This window comes from Silurus meridionalis, chromosome 4 (assembly GCF_014805685.1).
Source record: "Silurus meridionalis isolate SWU-2019-XX chromosome 4, ASM1480568v1, whole genome shotgun sequence".
In the NCBI taxonomy this organism is placed as follows: Eukaryota; Metazoa; Chordata; class Actinopteri; order Siluriformes; family Siluridae; genus Silurus; species Silurus meridionalis.
Genome location: NC_060887.1, coordinates 28,426,749 through 28,451,916, shown reverse-complemented (window position 1 = coordinate 28,451,916; position 25,168 = coordinate 28,426,749). Strand labels below are relative to the sequence as shown.

Here is a 25,168-nt window from a genome sequence, read left to right as displayed (position 1 = left end):
CAGTTTATCAAAAATGCTATTTCATGTATACAGTACTGATAACATTTTATAAATTAATTTCTTTATTTCAACATAAAACTATATAAAAACAATTCCCTAAGTTTTTTGGTCTATCGTGCTATCCGGGGAAAATCAGCCAAACAAATTATGTGGCAAATGCATTTCTGCGATAAACCAGGGGATTACTGTACTCCAATCAGACAATTCACTGCTATTTCTATTATTGTAAATAAGACGAATCTAGATTATCATACCAAGTAAATCTTATATTTCATTTGTGTGTTGTGACAGTTTTTAAACTAGAAGAAATTTAAAACTCCTTTAATATTGTTCCTTCTACAAATATATTCTTTGGAACCGAGTCCCAACTGTTATCCATAATTTGTGCACTAAAACATCAAATAATACAAAAATAAATAAAGATTGAGTTACTAAACCCCTACAGTCAACATCTTTGTACTTGTTACAACACAAAATAGTAATCTTTAAGTAATGGTGTAAAATAACCTTAAATTTTGCTGACCTAATGATGAATTTGCATGTAATGTAATCATTCTGACTTATAAACCCACCTAAGCTGGATGGCAAACAGGGCTTCAGGATGAGTCCATGTGAATCTTGTACCTGGTTTCAGTGCCAAGACTGAGTGGTCATGTGATTGCACTAGTTGTGTCTCAATCTCATCTCAGGAGAGAAAGACTCCTTTGTACTGATTTAAATGTGTTGCAGAGGGAGGAGCCTGCAGCAAGCCCATCCTTATCCACCCAGCCCCAACCATCTGCTATCTGACCCAGAATCCATCAACAGTCATACACAAGTTGATGTGAACATGCTCTCCTTCATTTAGATGAATTTTGGAAGACGGATTAGTGCACCTGCTTAAAGAATGCATCCATAAAAAGATCAAACACTGGCATGGATGCAACTGATTAAAACACTAACTTTAATATTGTGTAGGTGTTTGACTTTTCATTGAAATTACAAATACACGAATGCCAGTTTGCTCTTTAAGGTTTACAATTGAAATTGTGATTCTACAATATTTCTACGATTAAAAAAAATAATACAATGGTTTATTTTTATTCCCACCCTTTTTGATTAGGTTTTAAAATGCTTGTTTTGGACCAATTTCTCGTAAGCACATTACATTACTGCAGAAGTACAAGGAGAACTAAATACTTGTCGTTTAATGAGGATTATTGCAAAACAAAAACTTTTTTTTATGGAATTGCAACCTTGATCAATATGCATTAAGTACCTTGAAGTAACAGCACTGACACACAGCACTGCTCTGACAGAACGACTAAAATGAATCCTAAAGCTGTAGTCTTTCCCCATCTCTTAAAAATCTTGGGACAGTATTCAAACAGCTTAACCAGAATTAAAGTCCAGATTAAAGTATAGGTGTTCTGTTTGCCTCCTCATCATTGTATGTGTGGTTAAAGCAGAAACATCTAAGAAATGACACTTTGACACAGGCACTTTCGGTATATGGCACCAGTCCCTTCATCTGAAGTGTAGAAGAATTATGACTAACAAAATGTCACTAGAATCTTCAATGCATCTGCAATTGTTTCAACACAGTGTGCTATTGGATTGATTTTTTCCTCACACATAGAAGCTTGATATCAGTCAACAAAAAATTTTAAAACTAGGTTTGATGGATAAACATTAATGAAAATTGGTAACAGTTAACAATCTATAAAAAGCATTAATTTGGCAGAACGCCCTTTGAATAGCATGTGAATAGCGACTGCCTACTCAATGGTTTACATTCAAGAAAAATACAAAATCCATATATACTTTTTTTTTTCTAGAAACCTATAAAAAAGTGTAAAAGGTTAATACAAAAGAGCAAAATCACAAGGGCTTGTAATTTACATGATTGTCACATGCCGTACCCCCCAACCCAATCCTAGGTCAGTGTCTACTGAACCTACAGTCCCATTATTGTGCCCTCTAGTGGCAGGAGTATGAGCATCCACAACACTCAGAGGCTGGTGGTTCAGAAGAGACAATTCATGCACTTCACTGCTCTGCTGCCGTAGTCGATACACTCGGGCCCAATGCATTCGCAGCATGCGTTGTGAAACCAGCGGTATTTAGAGCCTCCCATCGACTCACAGTACTGCTTACACTGACGGATCGAAACACAGTCATCAAAGTACACGACGGTGCACATGTTTTCTAGAGGGATGGAGAATAAGATTAGAAATTGATCAACTTTTGTGAGGTGCTCATGTTATTTTACATTTCAAATAAATGAGTTCCCAATGTAACATACACCACTGCATAGTTAATTCCTTTCTTTAAAGTACGCTAGTGTTAAATGCTTCCAATGGAATGGAAAGCGAACATTTTCAGTAACAGTATACCCAAATCAATTATTTCATTGCTAAATGTCTGTTGTATAGAGAGTGGTGAAAAAAAAAGTGTTTGCCCCCTTCCCGATTTTTTGCATGTTTGTCACACTTTAATGTTTCAGATCATCAAACTAATTCAAATATTAGTAAAAGATAACACAAGTGAACACAATATGCAGTTTTTAAATGAAGGTTTTTATTATTGAGGGAAAACAAAATCCAAAACTACATGGCCCTGTGTGAAAAAGTGTTTGCCCCCTAAGCCTATTAACTGGTTGGGCCACACTTAGCAGCAACTGCAATCAAGCATTTGCGATAACTTGCAATGAGTCTGTTACAGCGCTGTGGAGGAATTTTGAAGTCATGCCACAGCCTCTCAATAGGATTCAGGTCAGGACTTTGACGAGGCCACGCCAAAGTCTTCATTTTGTTGTTCTTCAGCCATTCAGAGGTGGACTTGCTGGTGTGTTTTGGATCATTGTCCTGCTGCAGAACCCAAGTTCGCTTCAGCTTGAGGTCACAAACAGATGGCCAGATATTTTCCTTCAGGATTTTTTGGTAAACAGCAGAATTCATGGTTCCAATTAACACAGCAAGTCTTTCAGGTCCTAAAGCAGCAAAACAGCCCCAGACCATCACACTACCACCACCATATTTTACTGTTGGTCTGATGTTCTTTTCCTGAAATGCGGTGTTACTTTTACGCCAGACGTAATGGGACACACACCTTCCAAAAAGTTCTACTTTTTTCTCGTCAATTCACAGTGTATTTACCCCAAAGTCTTGGGGATCATCAAGATGTTTTCTGGCAAAACTGAGACAAGCCTTTATGTTCTTTTTGCTCAGCAGCGGTTTTCATCTTGGAACTCTGCCATGCAGACCATTTTTGCCCAGTCTCTTTCTTATGGTGGAGTCATGAACACTGACCTTAACTGAGGCCTGCAGTTCTTTGGATGTTGTTGTGGGGTCTTTTGTGACCTCTTGGATGAGTTGTCGCTGTGCCCTTGGGGTTATTTTGGTCGGTCGGCCACTCCTAGGAAGTTTCTTTACCGTTCCATGTTTTTGCCATTTGAGAATAATGTCTCTCATTGTGGATCGCTGGAGGTCCCAAAGATTTAGAAATGACTTTATAACCGTTTTCACACTGATAGATCTCAATTACTTTCTCATTTGTTTCTGAATTTCTGTGGATCTTGGCATAATGTCTAGCTTTTAAAAATCTTTTGGTCTACTTCACTTTATCAGGCAGGTCCTATTTAAGAGATTTCTTGATTGTGAACAGGTGTGGCAGTAATCAGGCCTGGGTGTGGCTAAAGAAATTGAACTCAGGTGTGTAAACCAGTTTTAACGCTTTTCACACGGGGCCATGTAGTTTTGGATTTTGTTTTCCCTCAATAATAAAAACCTTTATTTAAAAACTGCATGTGTTCACTTGTGTTATCTTTTACTAATATTTAAATTAGTTTGATGATCTGAAACATTCAAGTTTGACAAACATGCAAAAAAAAGAAAGAAATCAGGACTTATTTCAAACACTTTTTCACACCACTGTAACGAGTTTGGACACTGTTGAATTTCTGTGTGTGGAGTATCATGACCACCTGCTTAGCAAACAATTCACACCACTCCACATAATTACTGGTAACACGATTTTAACTTTGATAGAGATTTATGAAAAACTGCAATTCTTGAAACCCTAAAACGTCTGCTTTCATAGTATCTGTGGAAAGAAAAAAATAAATTTAATGCTGAACCCCGGCACTCCACAAAACCAGCTGGAAATTAACTCGGCTGGTCTTCACCTCCGAGTTAAATGAGAATAATTTTCTAAACCCTTGACTTAAGCTGTAATTTCCTCCTGAACATCAACACCTCCTCTCTGCTGGTGGTCTGATTTAGTAGTCAGACAACAAAGATGGGGTCACAGGCTCACTGTAAAGAGATTTGCTTCACAATAAATTAAAATCAGTAACACAGCATGCTCCAAAGCTACTGGAGCATATAAATGAGGCCCTAAATCAAGAAGACATTTTATGCCAGGGATAAAGGGTTTAAAAAATATATTTCTTTACAATATGTATTATGTTTTTTCTATTTTTATATTGAATGCATACAGGACATGTTATTTTAATGAAACAGCTGACAGATCCAAGAATCATCCACTAACTCTGAAAGAAAATTGTAGGCAGTTAAAAATGAAGAAACTAAACATACTGCCAAGCAAAAATGTACCTAATCAAGTTGTGATGAACATTACAGTGAGGAAAATAAGTATTTGAACACGCTGCTATTTTGCAAGTTCTCCCACTTAGAAATCATGGAGGGGTCTGAAATTGTCATCGTAGGTGCATGTCCACTGTGAGAGACATAATCTAAAAAAAAAAAATCCAGAAATCACAATATATGATTTTTAAACTATTTATTTGTATGATACAGCTGCAAATAAGTATTTGAACACCTGTCTATCAGCTAGAATTCTGACCCTCAAAGACCTGTTAGTCTGCCTTTAAAATGTCCACCTCCACTACATTTATTATCCTAAATTAGATGCACCTGTTTGAGGTCATTAGCTGCATAAAGACACCTGTCCACCCCATACAATCAGTAAGAATCCAACTACTAACATGGCCAAGACCAAAGAGCTGTCCAAAGACACTAGAGACAAAATTGTACACCTCCACAAGGCTGGAAAGGGCTACGGAAATTGCCAAGCAGCTTGGTGAAAAAGGTCCACTGTTGGAGCAATCATTAGAAAATGGAAGAAGCTAAACATGACTGTCAATCTCCCTCGGACTGGGGCTCCATGCAAGATCTCACCTCGTGGGGTCTCAATGATCCTAAGGAAGGTGAGAAATCAGCCCAGAACTACAGGAGGAGCTGGTCAATGACCTGAAAAGAGCTGGGACCACCGTTTCCAAGGTTACTGTTGGTAATACACTAAGGCGTCATGGTTTGAAATCATGCATGGCACGGAAGGTTCCCCTGCTTAAACCAGCACATGTCCAGGCACGTCTTAAGTTTGCCAATGACCATTTGGATGATCCAGAGGTCATGGGAGAAAGTCATGTGGTCAGATGAGACCAAAATAGAACTTTTGGGTCATAATTCCACTAAACGTGTTTGGAGGAAGAAGAATGATGAGTACCATCCCAAGAACACCATCCCTACTGTGAAGCATGGGGTGGTAGCATCATCTTTGGGGTTTTTTCTGCACATGGGACAGGGCGACTGCACTGTATTAAGTAGAGGATGACCGGGGCCATGTTTTGCGAGATTTTGGGAACAACCTCCTTCCCTCAGTTAGAGCATTGAAGATGGGTCGAGGCTGGGTCTTCCAACATGACAATGACCAAGCACACAGCCAGGATAACCAAGGAGTGGCTCTGTAAGAAGCATATCAAGGTGCTGGCATGGCCTAGCCAGTCTCCAGACCTAAACCCAATAGAGAATCTTTGGAGGGAGCTCAAACTCCGTGTTTCTCAGCGACAGGCCAGAAACCTGACTGATCTAGAGAAGATCTGTGTGGAGGTGGGCCAAAATCCCTCCTGCAGTGTGCAAACCTGGTGAAAAACTACAGGAAAGCGTTTGACCTCTGTAATTGCAAACAAAAGCTACTGTACCAAATATTAACATTGACTTTCTCAGGTGTTCAAATACTTATTTGCAGCTGTATCATACAAATAAATAGTTACAAAAAAAAAAAAAAAAAAATCATACATTGTGATTTCTGAATTTTTTTTTTAGATTATGTCTCTCACACTGTATATAATTATAAGAGTTGGGGTGAAAAGGTGTGTGTTACTGGAGAACGAAATCTAACAGTGTAGCATACCTTACCTTGAGTGTTATCATAACTAGAATGAATGCTGTTGCCAGGCAACGAGACATTTTGATGCTGATCTTCCATTGTCTCCAAGAAGGACACCAAGCTCTCATGGTAGGACAATTCCTCTGCCACAGGAAAGGAGACCACCATCATGTTGATGGGGGCTTCACCCTCAGTGAGTGCTCTGAACAGGGAGGGAATGGGCCTGTACAGATCCTCCACTGTGCTTTTAGAGGTGGCTGGTGTGTCACTGTAATTCCTCGGGTTGCACATGCCTGAGAGGGAGTGCAATAAATTAAACACAGCTGTTATCAAAGCACAGATTACTAAACAGGAAAATAACACTACAAACAGCATTCTGCCTGTTAAAATCAGGTGGCAACACTCAATTTCACATCAACAGGAAGGACACGTCATGCATCTGTCAAATTCACCAAATACAGAAAAAAGAATGTAATAGACAACAAGTTACAGAAGAATTATGATGTCTTCATGTTGTCAATTTAAATGTTACTGTTACACTGACTAGAAATGAAATTGACACTCACCCACACAGTCACAGCACTCCTCCCACAGCGTGCCCAGACACAGCATACACTCCTTACAGCACGAACAGTTCCCATCTGACGGCCTGCATTGGCATAGCTCCTGAAAAACATAAATATAGCTTCTAGCAACAGAAGAACTACCTTAAAAAACATAATGCAAGTAAAAAAAAAGAAAGAAAAAAAAAAAATATCAGGAATCAAGCATGATTTTTACATTTTTAACAGATAAAGCAATTTCACAAGTCTCAATACAAATCATATTGTTTATGTGACAATTCTGACAATTTAGATCTAGATTTTCTCTCACATTATAGTTAGATAGATAGATGCATATACACACATTTAGATCATAAGTTATTTCAAATTTATTCAAACACTTAAAAATGTGTGTGTGTGTGTGCGTGCGCGCGCGCATGTGTAAACAGTTATTTTTCTGGTGAAATGCACATCTCAGATCAAGTTTGAGTATGCTGTGGTTTTCTGGAGTGCACTCTGAAACATCAGCCTGCCAAAACAGCAGGAGAGGTAAAGAGCAGAGGTCACATTCCAGATGTGCAAAACGCAGCCCAATACCCACCAAAGGCAATGTAGAACCTGAATCAAAATGGCTCATAATAGCATACCATGAGACAATACAGCTCACTATTTACTTACACAAGACTATGTAGTCTGATCAACCACAACCCTAAAACCACAAAAGTAAACTGAATGTCAATGATACTCAGATAAAACTTATATGACTTGCTCATTAACACTACAAAACAAGATATGCAAGAAGGTAAGAATAATGTAAATAAATAGAAATAAAAGTAGAAGTGTTAATTACAAAATAATAGCAGGTTACGTAGTGCAGTAAATAGACACCAAAAGTGTACAGATTATGCTGGTACAGTATATCACACATCAGACAATTCAGTGAAAGGAGTATGAAATATTACAAGACACTAAATAATAAAACTATATATATATATATATATATATATATATATATATATATATATATATATATATATATATATATATATATATATATTATACACACATGAAAAAGCTCATCTGGTTGTTATTTAGGTAATGTAATTTGTATTAAACTTGCTATATCATCAATTTCTAGAAGGCTGAAAAGAGATGTTGCAAATAATTTACTGTATTGCTCAATGACATTGTACAGCATTATGACTAAGCACACTTTTCAAAATCCTTTCCGTTTTGTTTGCTTGAGCCGCTGTAACCTAAACCTTTTTCTCATCAACATATTCTCTTTTGCTCTGTATTGTGGGAGCACCCACAATAAATACTTGTTCACGTTTGTATTATTGTCTCATTACTATTTCCCAGCATATCTCACTCTTTGTCTCTGTTCAAAATGTGCGATTCAGTTTCTGTCCATAAAGGGCTGATGTTGGCGCTCTCTGGCTCTCACTTGCTGTTTTTCTTTTTATAACAGTTTATATTTTGTATGATAGCTTTTTATTATAGCTTTGCTTTTTCTGGTGCGGCCAGTTCTATACTTTGCCATGGTGGAGGTATTTAAGCCTTCACTGCCCCATGTTCTCCTCTGGCTAAAGTGTAATATATATTATATGGCCAAAGGTTTGCAGACACCCAAGACCACACCTGTAATGTGGTTCTTGCTACAAATTTGAAACACAATTATATGTTTAAAAAAACAACAACAACAAAAACTATATGGACAAAAGATCTGGACATAAGATTTCTATGGTCTTTTTGAACATTTCATTTCATGTATTTGCGGTCATAAAAAGGTGTTCAATAGACTTCAAGTCAAAGCTCTATAGCAGGCCACTCAAGATCGTCCACTTTAACCCATGTTAAGCATATCTTCATGGAGCTTCATTTGACTGTCCTGCACACAGAGCCCCTAAAACCTTTTTTTTTTTATAAACTGGAATATTAACACACATCAGTAAACGTCACTAATGGTCTTGTGGCTGAATGACCACAAAGACCCACAGCCAAGCTCCAAAACCTAGCAGAACTCTTCATAGAAGAGTGGAAGATGATTACTATAACGGTGGAAGTGGAATAAGAAGCACATTTGATGGTCAGGTTTCCTCGTGCTTTTAAATGATTAGTGCATATACTATATGAATCCTGAAGGTATTTGCTAAAAAGAAAAGCTCTCCTTACCTGTATTAAACACTTGCTGACGTCGCTGGCACACAATGCTTTATTGCATGCAGTAGAAACAGAAAGTCCGGCCAAAACCACAAGAAGCACCGCAGGCAGTGCCGTGTGTGGCCAGGTCGACTGCATCCCGACTCGAGCAAACCTCATCCCCACCTGCAGCCTCACAGGAACCACAAGAAGTCACTTCTCCAACAAGGAGCAGTCTACAAAAATGGAGGCGCGCGCATGCACACACGCGCGCACACACACACTTTCCACACTTTCCTCGCGCCATTGTTGTGTTAAAATGGGCGGTAACATCAAAGCGTTGACGCCAGGTATCAAAGAACTAAAAAGGACAAAACCTAAACGGCTTCCTTTCGGACATCAAGTACACTACAGTGGGTGTGGGAGCCATTATTACACAGGACACTTACAAAAGGGAATGAGCAGCCATTTGGGATTCAGCCCGAGTTTTGTTTGCTCGAGAAAGTTTTCACTTGGAAAAAAAAAGGCAATACATGCATAATATTCATAGTCGAATAAGCCATGTATTTGATCGCATGTGATTCCAAACATATAGATCAATCTAATGTAACCTTAAAGCCCCAATTCATTACTCGTGCACAAAAAGCACTCCGACTACCAAACACTATAAACTCTCATTACTCTTCCAAGTTATTCTGTTTGTCCATCACAAGTGTTTCCTGACGCTTATTTATAAAAAATAAAAAATATTTTGCTCCCTGGTATAACTTCATGCAACGCCGACAGTAAACACGAACAGCATGCCATCATTTGTAACCCATAAAAGAAGCAAAAAGAGAAAGTTTGTTGCTACAGTTCAAACAATACGCCATAAACATGTATGCATGCATGTCTCAATCTTACCGTGTCACTTTAAGACTTTTTTATATATTATTTGCGTCGTTCAGTTGCAAACCGTGTATGTTGGGTATCCTCTCGTTTGCTTTTCCCCCCTGTATAATTAAGGCATGTTTCGTGTCTTGCGATGGCGTGCTTTTTCCTCTCACACAAAGCCAGATGCAGCAGCAGCAGCCGACAGGCGCCTTAAAGAGACAGACACCTCTTAACATCTCAAACACAGGTGAGCTCAGAGGCCCAGCCCTCCTACTCATACCACCACCATGCAATAAAGTCGAGCACCAGTGGTATCAAACTCAGCAATACTGTCAGTATTTAATAAACAACTAAACAAACAGGATGCAGAATAAAGTGCACAAATAAAACAGTAAGGTACAGTAAGTACATTCTGCTCGTATGCACATTTGCCTGAGCGAGATGCTTGGCATCATTTCTTGACTGTCAGTTCATTAGTTTTTCCCAGTTGCTTTGGAGCATTTCTCGAATCATCCTTAAGATTTGCAAATCAGTAAGTGCATTCTCAAAACAGTGTGTACAAAATAGCACAATACATTGGATTTCTTGCAAAAGCCTGTTTTTTGCTAAAAAAAATCCTTAGTTCTTCTCTCAAAATTAAGTATTTGTGTCAATGAACATATCATTGCCATCAAAATAACAAGTCCTTTTATCATTGTTTACGAACAAGATAGTCAAAATGTTCAGTCATTTTTTCATTATGACAATGCTTTATTTTAGTATTTCTTGATGTAAACTATGTTTTGGATTAAAAGTATTAAAAATGCATGAGGCTGAATTGTCAACTATGAATTTGGACAGCACAAATTTACACATTACTGTATGTGGGATATTGATTGTAAGAGACTGGACAGGATTCACACTTTTTTACTGTATTTATTTTACTAGTGGACTGAATATAATGTGATTGTGAGAGAAAATAAAAAGACACAAATTAAGATTCCAAAAAGTACACATAGGAAACACTTCTTAGGCAGGACTGCACATGCTGCACTATACAGTGCAATCTGTCTTTACCCCCTGACGTCCCATTCTGTCGGGCCACAAATTGCATCCCTTGCAATACCATTGTGAGGCCATGATTGACAACATGGTCCACAATAGTGGCTCTAATTTCATCTGAAATGTGTCTCTGGCCTCTTCTTCCTCTTCCTCTATTTTGCCTCCTTACCCTTCCAGCATGCATCCTTATTCTTGGCTCTTAACCATGTTCATTTCCTAGTTGTTCATCCATTTTCAACAATTGTAAATCTGTGTTTTGCTCTTTTTATATACACTCGCCAATTACAGTAAAGGTTCACGAGATTCAGCCTTGACCTATTTTAGAGAACTAGTTGATTATTGGTTGATCTGAAAGTGAACACGCCTCTTCATTATTGACATTCAAGGTTCATCTGCACAATTCATCAATTCAAGACACATTTACCAAAAATGTTTAATAGAACTGTGAAGAAGAAGAGCTTGACAAATTTCTAAACTAGTATAATACATTTTGATCAACATGACAAACAACTGATAATGTGGGAAAAAGCAGACACTTGTACACAATCGATTAAATGATGTACCAAAGCATTCGCAATTTGATCAAAGCAACGAGAAATGTTCTTATGTTGAGCACAAATGACTAAATGATGTGGAGTTTGAACAAGTAGTTTTGAGAATTTCATTTCTAATCTGAGAAACGCTCCAAAGCGACTGAGAAAAACTGTAATGTTTAGGTTTAGGTTCTGCGACAAGGCAACTCTCAGGACAGAGTGAAGGTGTGCATCAGTAAAACGACTCCTGTGTTCGCTTTTGTTCATCTTCATAACAGAGAAAAATTGTTCACACAATTATGCTTTTCCAAACATGCAGAAAGTGTAAGCAGCTTGTAGGCAAAGTACCCACCATGTCAAACTTTTACAAAGCCAATTACAATAGAAATGTGATAAATACCTCGCAGGCCAGATATAATGGATCCGTGGGTCAAACGTGGCACAGGGGCCTTGAGTATGACATGTTTGGTCTACACTGTACTGCTGTGTTAAGCGAATAATACATTCCAACTTATTTGATTTCAGTTCCTTTATTTTCTTCAGGATTGTGAACGCCATTAAAAATGCTGGCACTGTGCACCCATTCCCACACACATTTGCATAAACAGGCATTATACAATATCTAGCCCAAATAAAAAAATGTTTATAGGACATAGGATGAAACTTCAGACCCTAGAAGTGTGTGGAGAACAGGTAGAAATCTACACACACCAATGGTCCTAAAGCTGTGAGGTGGAAATGCCACCCCAGATTTTATTATTAATAGACTTTTTTTTTTATATTTTACATTGAGATTATACAAAACAGAGTGGTTTTAATCCCTGTTTAATAGCTCCAGAATTTGCAGATTCAATCCTATACCCAAGGTTTTGTTTTCCTGTTTTTCCTAATGTTGATGTGGGTTTACCATAGGTTCTTTTGTTTCCTGCTGCATCTGAAAACAAGCTGAAATGTGGAAAGCTAATGTGGTGTGAATGCATATTGTCCTGTGAAGGACTGCCGTAGCTGCATGATTGTCCTGTTGGATAACTGCACATATGTGCAAATGTTGCTAATAAAGCACATAGCTAGTGTAAGTAAATATTTAGATTTTTTTTGGCTTTCAGGTTATTTGAAACAGTAGAAAGGGGAACTTTGTGCTTGTGATGTGGCCTACTGACATGGCTTAGAAAGACTTCAGCCACAGGACAACTGCAAGAAATTACTTATTTTGACAGACTGAATCTGTTAGAACGGTTTCTGAACTTTCAAATCAGCTTAGTTTTCAAGGAGAAACGTTTTGCATACATATTTTCTAATCAATTTATTACAAAAACCGTGGCTATTATTGCTAAAGGTTTAGATGCTTTACTGACCCTTTTTTTTCCATTTTCTAGCAGGTGGGAAGTTATAAACTTAGATTATTTAAAGTTACTTTTTGTGTGTGTGTGAGGAAAACAAACAAACAAAATCAAAAACATTGATGTCCATCTTTATTTTGTACTTTCCATAATCTCTTCAGAACTCCCTCCTTCTAGTCATTAATACTTGTGTGGGCAGTCTTAATGGCAACATTTGTTCAACAATAAATGGGAAACAAAAACGTTTTAGTTTTTCTTTGGAAAGTAGAGCAGAGCTGAAAGTCCCAATAAAAGAAAGCCATGACTAAGAGAAAAGCCTTGCTAACTGCCTGTTTTCAGCTTATGCATCAATTGGTTCACTTTGCCATTTCTACTTGTAAATTATTCTCAAAAATGTATCCACTGAACCTTAAAAACATCAATAAGGAAGCAATCGGTCAGTAAATCACACACCTACTGAAAAGCAAGTACATGTCTATAGCACTAATTGTTTATATACCATGGGTTGTCAAAGCCCACCTGAACTATAGGGGCCATTTGTGTACAGTAGTGTACTACACAGTATTTATTACAGGCATCAAAATTCATGCCACAAGACAAAAAAAAAAAAAAAAAAAAAAAAAAATTTATCCACAGACTCCCTATTCCCAGTTTATATCATCATCAGTGTTCCTGGAAATCATATGATATTTAATATCCTGAAAACACACTTGAAAATCAGGAGACATTCTGAGAAGTGAAAAGACAACGGAGAATAATAAAAATAGGCACAGTCGGGGCGCATGGTTTTTATCTAGTCAGCAATCCTCCAAACCCACAATGGCAGAATAAAAATGGCCAAAAACAAAAACTCAGTGCACGTGAACATGGCAGATGCACACTCGTACTGGCTGGAAACAAGTTACCAAATTAGTGAGGAAGACCCAGCTAAGAATACATGTGCATAAAGTCAATCAGTGCCAAGAAAAAACAAACAACCCAGGAGAGGGATTAATTTAAAAAAAAAAAAAAAAAAAAAAAAACATGGCTTTCTAGAAACCAAACAAAACCATAATTATGCCTTTTGTCCACAGATTTAAGCAAAATTGATAAGTCAGACTGACTAATCTCAAAAAGCAAAACAGGAAAAGAAAATAATTACACCACTACAGTGGCTGGAGTAGCTTTTCATTGTTGTCACTTTTTCGTTTTTATTTGTTATATTTAGAAAAAAATTTGACCATATTGGTATACGAATGTTGACCGCTATAGGTGTTTGTATGATGGTCAAACTGTGCTCAGTAGCATGCACCATACAGCCAAGAGCAACAGAACTACACTCCCTCTTCACTCATCTGATCCAGCAGAGCGCTTCTGCGTCCTCTTACGGGGTGATCTTCTGGGGGAAGCCTTATCTGAAAAAAGGGGAAAATATAACAATGCCATTAATTCAAAATCAACATACTTCAGATTATTATTAATAATTATAATAATATTATTGTCATCCCTCTGACCACCTGACACTTTAACCATAATACTTTTCAATAAACAATTTCTGTGCCTATTTTCAATAATACACTGCCCTAGCAACATTACTCTTTACTAAGTGTCCAAGTAGGTCACTTCAAAATCACTTTACTGCTTAAACATTTCAATTTGAATCGCTGTAAATGTTTATATTAACAAAAACAAGCACCATTTAACAATGAAATATATTTTAATGTCAAACTACAAATCATGTTTATGATAAAAAAACTCATAAGAAGAACAGTGCAGTAATTTTGTATAGTTTTCGTATTTCATAATTCCTAAAACCTATTTATCTTTGTAAACTTTGGAATAATGCCCATTGTTAAAAGCGCTATACAAATAAAGCTGAATTTGACTTAAAATCTAGTAAAAAAGTAAAAAGCAAATGATAAAAATACAAGAGAGAGAGACCTCATCTGCTACTTTCCTATACTACAACATTTCTGACAAGCAAAAGGAACTCTCACCTCGCCGACTCTGCACTGAGGACGCAAGAGAAAAAGAAGGAAACAGAATGAGTGGTCCAGAGAATAAGCAAAAGCATCATCAGCCAAGACCATGCAAGACAAAAGATAGAAAGCAAAGCTTGTGTTTGTCTCAGAACAGTTAATAAGAACGTGTACTCAAAAGTATGAATGAAAAAGGCAGAGGATTTTTTTTTTTACATAAGAAATGAGAAGGAAAAGTTTTAGATCACCATTTCTACCAAACAAAGATTAAAAACTCTGAACAAATCTGAACTTCTATTAAAACTAAAAATAATATATACGCATATATACACATACACAAACACACACACATATATATATATATATATATATATATATATATATATATATATATAAAAAACTTACTAATCTGATTGAGTGTTTCCTGAGGGATCCAGCTCATATCAACATCATTATGGTTGGAGGTCCCCATCTCCACCTTGGCCACAGGTCTCCTCCTCTGCAAAGACGTACAAGCATCCAAATGCTGTCAAGTTTGATTTCTCCTCTGAACGCTCATTAAAAATACTCCCATATTTGTTTTAATTATAATAGAATTCAACCTCTATAATAAGACCTCGTTCACACCTGGTATAAACATGCATAGTGAGTAATCTGATCACAACTGGACAGTGCTAAACACAGATTTGAACGGGGGCCAATGTATCTTAAATATGCTCTGTGATTCAATCATAGAGACTCTTGTGTCACATTATACTCAAACCACCATTGAATGTAGTTTAATATATATAGGTGACCTCAATATCTTGATGCATCTTGGACAGAAACAAAGAAAACCCAAAAACAAAAAAAATAAAAATAAAAAAAAAAACACAGAAACACCCAATCACATCACTGCAATAAGATTTTTGCAACACTGATCAGATTTATTTTAAGTTCCTGAAATCAAATGAAAGATAGCTTTTACAAATACGTGAAAGGATTTGTCATTCATTTCTGCCCTAAAATAAATGTGGAAGACTGACGTAAAGAATGAAACCTTCTCAAGGGGAAACATATGAAATTCTATCCAAAGTAGTCACTAGAAACCTGAACGATTATGCATTTCAGTAGTTTACTTGTGATTGGATTACCAGGGGCTACTAATACCTGTTAACAGGGCCTGATGCAAACTTTAAAAGAAGACTCCCTTCTCCTAATTCCTGTAGTGCAGCTTAAACCCACCACTTGTACACCAAACAACTTTACTGCAACATCTTATTGTCATGGTAAATGTTTGTGTGCTTGGGATATTTAGAGACCCCCAACCCCCATGTACTCATGCTTACTGTTTCTCCATCCCTATATGAACTTGAAATATATTGGCTCGTTTCAGTACTGTGTACATCATGCATGTGTCTTGATCATTGGATCTAAGAAATACATAAATTCATCTCGGTGTACTTGCCTTCAACTTAACCTAGTTTGTTCATGACCAGAACATCATGTCAAAAACAGGGAAACCCTACACTTCATACTCTATTCATTCCATTACTGGATTTTTTACCTTCCTAGATTCCAGTAGCTGATGCAGGCCAACAACCACCAGAAGTCCAAGGCCAGAGAGAAACACGTACATGAAGATCCTGTAAGAAAAGGACAACCTAGACATTATTTAACATTTTTGGAGGTCTGTCAGAGGAAAGATTTACTCTTAATTTAACAAATTAATTAACACGTTTATTTCTGTCATATATATTTTTTTTTTCCCCCCACTCACGTTTCTCCATCCAAACCATCCTCCCTCTCAGTGATGGTGACTGTCTGGTTAAACACTGCATCCTGGAAAATGTTGCCCTGTTGATAAAAGATTAAAAAAATATATATATGAACTGGTGTTAGTGTCTATTACTTGACCTTTTTTTTTTGTATAAACATTTTATTTTAGAGGGTTTTATACTATGACCAGCCCAGACAGCTTTATAAATCTCTAACATCTATGTTGTAGTGTCACACTCACACTGCTGTCCTTGTAGTTGAGGTTGATGACCAAGCCAAAAGGACGACCACCCATGGGCTCAGCAGGGATGAAAGAGTACTCAAACGTGGCCTGGCGCTGTGGAGGTACCTCTATACCCAACTGCAGAGCAGTGAAGTTCTGGATGTAAAACTGAAAGTCTTGAGGGTAGCGGAAGGAAGCATCCAGAGACTCGACCACAAAATTCTCACTGCCTTTATTAGTGAAGCCCATCAGGAATTTCACAATGTTGTTGGCTGGGAAGTCTAGAATTAAATCAAGAGGAAATATATAAGCAAATTAAATGTAAACTGTTCCATTTTTCAACAAACAACTTCGATTATACTTAAACACAGATCTGTAATTATCAAACAGAATTGTGAAGATAAAAAAAGACTTTGTAACCAAGTTGAATAGTGTCAGAATTGTAAAGATTTGTACATGAACTAAAATTTAAAAGAGAAACTACAAAGTTAAGGCTTAAAAGTGTAATTTGGGTACCTTCTCCTTTGACAAACAGAATTGTTGTATCAGCATTTGGGGAAGGCTTTATTTCTCCTGCTAGAGCTTCTTCTTCTTCCTCTTCATCTTTTTCTTCAGTCTGACCCAGATCACAACACAATGATTAGATTTATATATTTGTGTTAATTAACTACCCCTGCAATTACGATATAATCCTAACTTCATACCAATTCTGTGTTTTCATCATCTTCCACTTCTGCTTCATCATCCTCATCTTCAGCAATCACATCATCAGTAGTATCTTCATCGGCTGCCTCTTCTTCTTCTGTAACATCCTGTGCAGCTACAAACGTACCTGAAAGAGATATTTAGAGATTTAGTTTGTATAATAGGTTGTAAAAAAAATATAAAACCTCTTCACTTTCTCAGCTCTCATAATGCCAGTGGAGTAGGAGACTATTTTGTCTATTGCAATATCACTAATGTCTGAATTATCTTGTCCCTTTCTTCTTTCCAGACCTGCCTAATGCATTTTTATGCCCTACCTCTGGATGGAGTTCTCCTGCTGCTGAAGATGGTTTCCCATGAGCAGTCTAAAGAGCCATCGAGTTACTAAGCAGATTTACTCTTTAAGAGCCATAAAGATGGCTTTTGTCTCAAATATATAGAATCTGCTACAATGGCATAGGACTACAGTTGCCATGAACAGTTTTTGCATTCAAGAGTCAACCAGTGAACATCTGATAACCTCGAAAATGGTTGAACTGTAATGAATTGACATTCAATGTCACCCAGATGAGGATAGGTTCCCTTCTAAGTCTGGTTCCTCTCAAGTTTTCTTTCTTATACTATTTCAAGGAGTACCATTTTTTTATTGTAATTGATTTGCTTCTTTGAAGCTGCTTTTGGACAATGTCCATTGTTAAACGTGCTATACAGATAAAACTGAACCGTCAGATTTGTTTGAATAAAAGAAGGATCAGAGTTCACCACTAAAATAGTCTTTTCAATCCAAGAAATTGCAATGGTCAACTTCCACATTCTTCATTCCCCAGCCCTAAAGGAGTATTGTTTTGTATCTGAATGTTTTTTTAAGTAATGTTGGCATACATTGTGTTGCCAAATCATGAGCTGACTTACACAACGCATCAAGTCGCGGTGCAATATCCAGCAGGAACTGTGTGAGGCCTCACAACCTTTTGTTATGACAATGCAGTCTCCTGTTATTTATGCTCAAAAGATTTGCTGATTTAACGCTGAGGCACATTTACAGAGGACTAAGATATAAAATCTAACTATTCAACACTGTCCATAAAGCTCTTTCCTTTAGCGCAAACATATTTGAGTAACAGATACTGCAGACTGTGTAATTCTCGTTATCAGTTTACACATGAAACACTACACAATTCAGGCCACCACGACCAATACTGGTGACCCTGACCATTCAGGTCTAATCTGTTATTGTGCGTGCCAAGTTAGCAACTTGATTCCCCATTAGCTACATCATCACCCTGCTACATATTCCGTATACATACTAATAACATGTTGAAACAATAATGCCTCCAAGTCTACTTCCTCATTAATCCATATTTGTACCAGTCTACATGACCATGCCTTTGCAAACATCGCTAGTAATGCTGCATTGTAAGCTAGCACTAGCCTAGCAGCACTAGCCGTTAAGGACACGTCAGTTAAGACGTGAACGGAGCAAGCTAACTATTTAGCTTCACTGAGAGAATAAAGACTTTTAGCGTGTATTTAGTGTCTAAAACCTTCCCACGTATCAGTTCCGAATATTACGCGTGTAAATAAAACGTAAATCTTACTACATTTTACATTTAAAGGAAGCTCATCGTGCACGAGTCGACCTACTTCAGGTTTCCAGCTAGCCAAGAAACCCAGGCTAGTTAGCTAACAAACGCGGTGGTGAACAATCGCTTTACAACTTACCTTTCATTAAAATGGTTACCGGGAATGCTAGCAACAGCAAGAGCAAGAATTTCGGAAGGAATTTGAGCATTTTGGCGGAGTCCAACAGCAACAAGCGAAAACACGCGCAGCTCCTGCTCTTTACCTGCTGCCGAACGAGAACGCGCGTCTTCTGCGCATGCGCGTTGTGAGAATCACGCATGACGCCGAAAAAAAGAAAGACCCAAAGGAGAGCCAGATGAACACACACAAATAGCACAATAAGCATATTTCTGTTCAATATAACAAACTACTTACTAATAATTATTACTAATTACTCATCTACTCATTTATTCTCTATGCACGTCCTGTTCAAGAGCCTAACCTTTGACAAATGAGACAGAAAATATGATTAAATATAAAGACACACATTCCGTACTTTATTAATCCCAAAGGGAAATTGTAATTTTTGCATATGCCATCTTGTAAGAAAGCTGGGGTCAGAGTGCCAACAGTGGCAGAAGATTGTGGAAAATTTAGGAGATCCACAATGACCAGCCCTCATGGCACCAACACTATCCCCACATATTTTTACATTAGGGCTGTCAAAACGCAAAATAATTTTACAGGACTAATTTTATTAACACGCGATTAATGCAGCACATATTTCTGTTTGACCAATTTTTATAAAAAAATATAAATAAATATAAAAGAGGCCAAATTAAAACCTTTAATGCAACACATTTATTCACAATGTCTTTTCGTTACTCAGACATAAACAATACAAAATAAATCTTTACTGGAAAATGTTTTAATCAATACACATTTGTTGTACTGATGCGCCAAATCTCAAATCTCAAATCAAGCACCAAAATCCACCATAGTGCACATATCCGGCAGTAAAAACCGTCCGTGTGGAAACATAGCAAAAGTTCTGTTTGGTGTCCTGATGATTCACATAATTTAAAACACCATAATTACTTTAAATCGAGCTGCCCTGTCATTTGAAATGTAAACAGCCTTGTTTGCAACTGGCTCAGTGCAAAGAAAGAAAAGTAATGGGAACCTGTGTTTTTTCTATGTTCTTTTTTTCTATGTGTTTAATAGACATGAACAAGTTCTTGAAAAACATCATTTTTGAAACATGTCTATGTTCTTTATGCTCTATGTTCAGGTAATAATAAACATACATTTGCATAAAGCATCCATGTTTGTCCATGCTTATTAGAGTTTTAAAAACTTGGAAAGTATCATTTTAAGGTACATTTACAACAGATTAAAATGTGCGATTAAGTTGCAAATAATCACAAGTTAACTCATGACAATCATGCAGAATAGTTAGACTGGTTCCAACTAATCACCCTTTAATTAAAATAAATTCAGTTTTATTTTTATAGCATTTTATCAATGGACATTATCCCAAAGCAGCTTTACAGAAAAAAAGCATATGCATATCATGTAATTAACAAATTATATTTATAACTGAACACTGATTTTCCAATATATGTGTTTAAGATAAGATAAGATAAGATAAGAAAAGATAAGATAAAATTAAGATAAGATAGGATAAGTTTAAGATAAGATAAGATAAGATAAGATAAGATAAGATAAGATAAGATAAGATAAGATAAGATAAGCTATACCTTTATTCGTCCTACAGTGGGGAAATTTCTTTGTTACAGCAGCAAAGGAAAGAAATAAAAATAAATGCAAATATATAAAAAGAATATACACATAATATAATATACAGTGTATACACAGTACAATGTATAAATACAAATAAGGGAAGAAAAATAGTACGCATTGCAGGTAGTATTTCACACAGGTAATATTGCACATATTGCAGGTTATATTGCACATGTTGCATGTAATATTGCACACAGGTAATGTTATTGCACAGCTAAAAAGTAATAACAGTGTGTAATTTGGTGACTGGTTTTACTGGGAGCAGCTTTGATTGTAGAGTCTAATAGCAGCAGGGAGAAAAGACCTTCTCTAACGCTCCTTCAGACACTTAGGGTGTAACAGTCTGTCACTGAAGGAGCTGCTCAACGATGTCGGTTACATACAGGGGGTGAGAGGCGTTCTCCAGCAATGATGATAGTTTTGCTACCATCCTCCTTTCTCCCACCTTCTGTACAGTGTCCAGGGGAATCCCCAGGACTGACCTGGCCTTCCTGATCAGCTTGTCCAGTCTCTTCCTGTCTGCAGTAGAGATGCTGCTGCCCCAACAGACCACTCCATAGAATATGGCTGAGGCCACCACAGAGTCAAAAAAGGCCTTCAGTAGCTCTCCTTGCACTCCAAAAGACCGTAGTCTCCTCAGCAGAAAGAGTCTGCTCTGCCCTTTCTTGTAAATTGCCTCAGTGTTGTCTGTCCAGTCCAGTTTGTTGTTTAGGTGAACACCCAGGTATTTGTAAGAGTCCACTCTCACAATGTCCATATGACATTGTTTATAGATATGTGTTGTCAGTTGAAAACAGTGAAATGTGCAGGACATTGGTACACTCCAGGACCAGGGTTGGGAATCTGTGCACTACCAAAAGGCATGAAATATTTTAGGAACTAGTATCTGGTCCACATTTGTTTCCAATAGGTGGCGTTAAATCACCAATCTATTATTTGGTAGCGGACAAATAAAAAAAATGAGAAGCTAAACAAGAAGGCGGAGGAGGAGGAGGAGAAGGAGAAGAAAAAGAAGGCAGAGGAGGAGGAGGAGAAGAAGAAGGAGGAGGAGGAGGAGGAGAAGAAGAATAAGAAGGAGGAGGAGGAGGAGGAGAAGAAGAAGGAAGACAAACCAAGTACATTTTTCCAAGTACATTTGATATAACTGTAGAAACGAACATCACCTTCTAATCAGAGTTCATTTAGTTTGAACCCAACCATGAAATTTTCTAATAAATTATTTTGGTAAACAAAAATGTATATTAATCAGACAGAAAAAAGCAAGATGTTGGATGGTTGAAATGTGCAACCACACTGCATCCAATATGCTTTCAATTTAATCACAGTTTTCTTTGTCTCATGAGCTGCATAACAGTCTGCTAACAAGAGAATAAGATTAAAAAGAGATTTTTGGTTCAACACTCTAACTGGTTTTGCAAAGGCCCTACGCTAATTTAAGCTCTACAACTGCTTTTATTGTCTTTTTCTCATACTTCTGTGTCTCGGCTGCATTGGTACTGACAATATTGTTTTCTGACTATACCCTTACCAAGACCTGTATTTATTACAGTGTTTATATCAAGAAGAAATGAAGGACACATCGTTTCATAGGTTTATTGGCAGAACCTCGCTTTTAGTCAGTTCAATATGAATCTAGTCCATCATATTATTTTTAGTTACTAATATAACTGTGTGTGTGTGTGTGTTTGAGAGAGAGAGAGAGAGAGAGAGAGAGAGAGAGAGAGAGAGAGACTGTTATATACCCCGTTAGACCATATTCAGGAATATTTTTTTAGCAAATTAGCTAAGACCTAAAGGCTGACTGCTTGCTACACATTTCTGCTATTCATGTGAGCTTTATCATTTCAAACAAGTATCTGATCATGAAATACTGAATTATGAAATATTATAAACATACATATATTTATTGACAATACAGCATAGAAAACATATCATGCAGACTGCAGTAGCGTTGCCTTGCTCGAATATGCAAGGTCTTACCTGAAAAAGACGTTTTTTTAGTTGGAAGCATTTGTTGCTCTAAAACCTGTGTGTACCATTCAACACTGAGCGAGCCTTTTCCACTGTGCAAGCTGCCCATTCGACAGGCACTAAAGCACTCCCATTCCATCATAGATAACTATTAAAATTTACCTCTCTAATCTTTAAGTCCGAGTCATTTGTTCTTTCATCATGTCAATCCCAAAGACACTATGCAGTGCATTACAATTGAAACACAATTGAATAGCTCATCTCATGAGTCCTCTGACCTAAGGTTAAGTCAAGAAGCCTTTGTCATTTCAACCATATATAGCTGATGCAGTACACACTGAAATGAGACATTGTTCCTCCAGAACCCTGGTGCTAATTAAAACAACATAAAATAACATAAAGCTACTTAACAGAAGAACACAGAGCTAAGGACTAAGTAAGTTGTCCTCGCCACATAAAGTGCATCATGTGCAACCTGTGCAAAACAGCAAGACAAGACAGTGTAGGACAAATACACACAACACGAAAGAGCACCGCCAGTAAACCTACTGTGTATTATACAGTACAGTGTGCAAAAGAGAACTGGATACAGCAGTGTACTTGTAAATAAACACAAAATGTAAATACAAAAGGTTGTGCAAAACAGCAATAGTAGCAGTCAAATGAATGTGCAAAAAACAGCATGTAAAATTATTTATTCCAAAATAAAGAAATATGGGTGGTACTGAAGACATGGACGTGTGAAATGAGTATGAGTGTGTGTGAGTTCAGATATGAGGCAGCTCAGTAACACAGTTGAGTGATTGTGTGTGTGTGTGTGTGTGTGTGTGTGTGTGTGTGTGAGTTTCAGTGCATTAGAGAGCTGAGTCGTTCGTTCCTTTATCATGTGATTCTGATATATGCTATGCAATTTTATATATATATATATATATATATATATATATATATATATATATATATATATATATATATACACACACGTATACTTTACGTTGAAAATTTTACATTTATTATTTTCGGATCAAACAAATGAAATTAACTAATGACTCGAAAGGAGATTCACTCATTTTGATTAACGAGATTCAAAGAACCAAGTCAATTAAATTATTCGATTTTCCCATCACTAGTAAGAAGCTGGGGTTTTATATACACAAATGGAGATTTCTTAACATTTCTCTATATTTTGAGGCATTTAAAAATGATTTGGGAATCTTCTTTCAATCCATAAAACGGCAACATAATCGGATTGGACCCCACCCCACTCGCTCTCAAATTTTATTAAAATTTGTCTTATGATTTCTTGTACATACAGTACAGACCAAAAGTTTGGACACACCTTCTCATTCAAAGAGTTTTCTTTATTTTCATGACTATGAAAATTGTAGAGTCACACTGAAGGCATCAAGGGCTATTAGACCAAGAAGGAGAGTGATGGGGTGCTGCGCCAGATGACCTGGCCTCCACAGTCACCGGACCTGAACCCAATCGAGATGGTTTAGGGGTGAGCTGGACCGCAGAGTGAAGGCAAAAGGGCCAACAAGTGCCAAGCATCTCTCGGGGAACTCCTTCAAGACTGTTGGAAGACCATTTCAGGTGACTACCTCTTGAAGCTCATCAAGAGAATGCCAAGAGTGTGCAAAGCAGTAATCAAAGCAAAAGGTGGCTACTTTGAAGAACCTATAATATGACATTTTTCAGTTCTTTCACACTTTTTTGTTATGTATATAATTCCATATATAATTCCACGTGTTAATTCATAGTTTTGATGCCTTCAGTGTGAATCTACAATTTTCCTAGTCATGAAAATAAAGAAAACTCTTTGAATGAGAAGGCGTGTCCAAACTTTTGGTCTGTACTGTATATTTATTATTATTTCTATTATAATTGTTTTTATTATTTTTATCATTATTATTTTTATTATTAAAGTTATTATTTTAACTTTTATTTATTCATTTTTCTTGCAGTTATTATGTGCTGCTCGGAAAAATAATTAAATAAATAAATAAATAAACACACAATTAATTACTTAATTACTTAATTAATTACTACGAAGCTGAATTCTGCGCCGCTAATGCTTTAATACACCTTACAGTCCTATTACTTTTTCTTGTTTCACAATAAAAGACACGGCAAGTAATGAAATGAAATTAAATACAATAATTACATAACTAAGTTTACTACTACTACTACTAGCTAGCGCCCATAAACTAGCTAATAACTGCAAGAAAGGAAGTAAAAGGTGCTTGGAAAATGCACAGGTGTGTGTTGTTATTTTAATATAGGCAGAGATGTTACAACTGCTATCTGTACAGAGCTAATAACCGATTTTCTGCACACTTCAACTATTCATGTGATCTTTATCATGTATTATTTTTATCAGTATATCATTGATTGATCAGTTAGATGTTTCAGGACATGTATAAATACAGGGCAGTGTTAGTGGAACCCCTCAGTTTGCTCATTTATACACTTAATAGGTGCGTAACCTGGAGACAAAACAGTAAACATATATGTCGCCATCAAAATCAAAAGTTGCCATGGATAC

The 25,168-nt window shown here is 36.9% G+C and overlaps 2 protein-coding genes across 3 annotated transcripts; both read right to left on the bottom strand.

The window, feature by feature from the left end:
* Positions 1–1,160: 1,160 nt before the first annotated feature.
* twsg1b (twisted gastrulation BMP signaling modulator 1b) lies at positions 1,161–9,927 on the bottom strand. The gene is made up of 5 exons (XM_046848575.1): positions 9,759–9,927; positions 8,889–9,041; positions 6,738–6,837; positions 6,201–6,464; positions 1,161–2,187 (listed from the first exon to the last, which is right to left on the bottom strand). Exons 2-5 carry the CDS (start codon positions 9,033–9,035, stop codon positions 2,006–2,008), a joined length of 693 nt encoding a protein of 230 aa, XP_046704531.1. The 5' UTR covers positions 9,036–9,041; positions 9,759–9,927; the 3' UTR covers positions 1,161–2,005.
* A 2,830-nt stretch (positions 9,928–12,757) lies between these two features.
* On the bottom strand, positions 12,758–19,220 carry ssr1 (signal sequence receptor, alpha). Of its 2 annotated transcripts, XM_046848254.1 has the most exons (9): positions 19,009–19,220; positions 17,286–17,413; positions 17,098–17,197; positions 16,600–16,862; positions 16,360–16,436; positions 16,147–16,225; positions 15,006–15,099; positions 14,619–14,633; positions 12,758–14,036 (listed from the first exon to the last, which is right to left on the bottom strand). In XM_046848254.1, the coding sequence occupies exons 1-9, from the start codon at positions 19,187–19,189 to the stop codon at positions 13,969–13,971; spliced, it is 1,005 nt and encodes a 334-aa protein (XP_046704210.1). In that variant the 5' UTR covers positions 19,190–19,220; the 3' UTR covers positions 12,758–13,968. The 2 variants fall into 2 exon arrangements, with proteins under 2 accessions (XP_046704210.1, XP_046704211.1); XM_046848255.1 differs by lacking the exon at positions 14,619–14,633.
* Positions 19,221–25,168: the final 5,948 nt, after the last annotated feature.

What these genes read in the sequence shown, in the direction of transcription:
- twsg1b (XM_046848575.1), bottom strand. Translation starts at nt 9,035, where the DNA reads ATGAGGTTTGCTCGAGTCGGGATGCAGTCGACCTGGCCACACACGGCA. An exon ending in TCAGCAAGTGTTTAATACAG is followed by an intron (nt 6,838 to 8,888) that starts GTAAGGAGAGCT and finishes TATGTTTTTCAG; the next exon opens with GAGCTATGCCAATGCAGGCC. An exon ending in TAGTTATGATAACACTCAAG is followed by an intron (nt 2,188 to 6,200) that starts GTAAGGTATGCT and finishes CCATCCCTCTAG; the next exon opens with AAAACATGTGCACCGTCGTG.
- ssr1 (XM_046848254.1), bottom strand. Translation starts at nt 19,189, where the DNA reads ATGCGTGATTCTCACAACGCGCATGCGCAGAAGACGCGCGTTCTCGTT. An exon ending in TCTGTTTGTCAAAGGAGAAG is followed by an intron (nt 16,863 to 17,097) that starts GTACCCAAATTA and finishes ATTTAATTCTAG; the next exon opens with ACTTCCCAGCCAACAACATT. An exon ending in GATGGTTTGGATGGAGAAAC is followed by an intron (nt 16,226 to 16,359) that starts GTGAGTGGGGGG and finishes CTTTTCTTACAG; the next exon opens with GATCTTCATGTACGTGTTTC.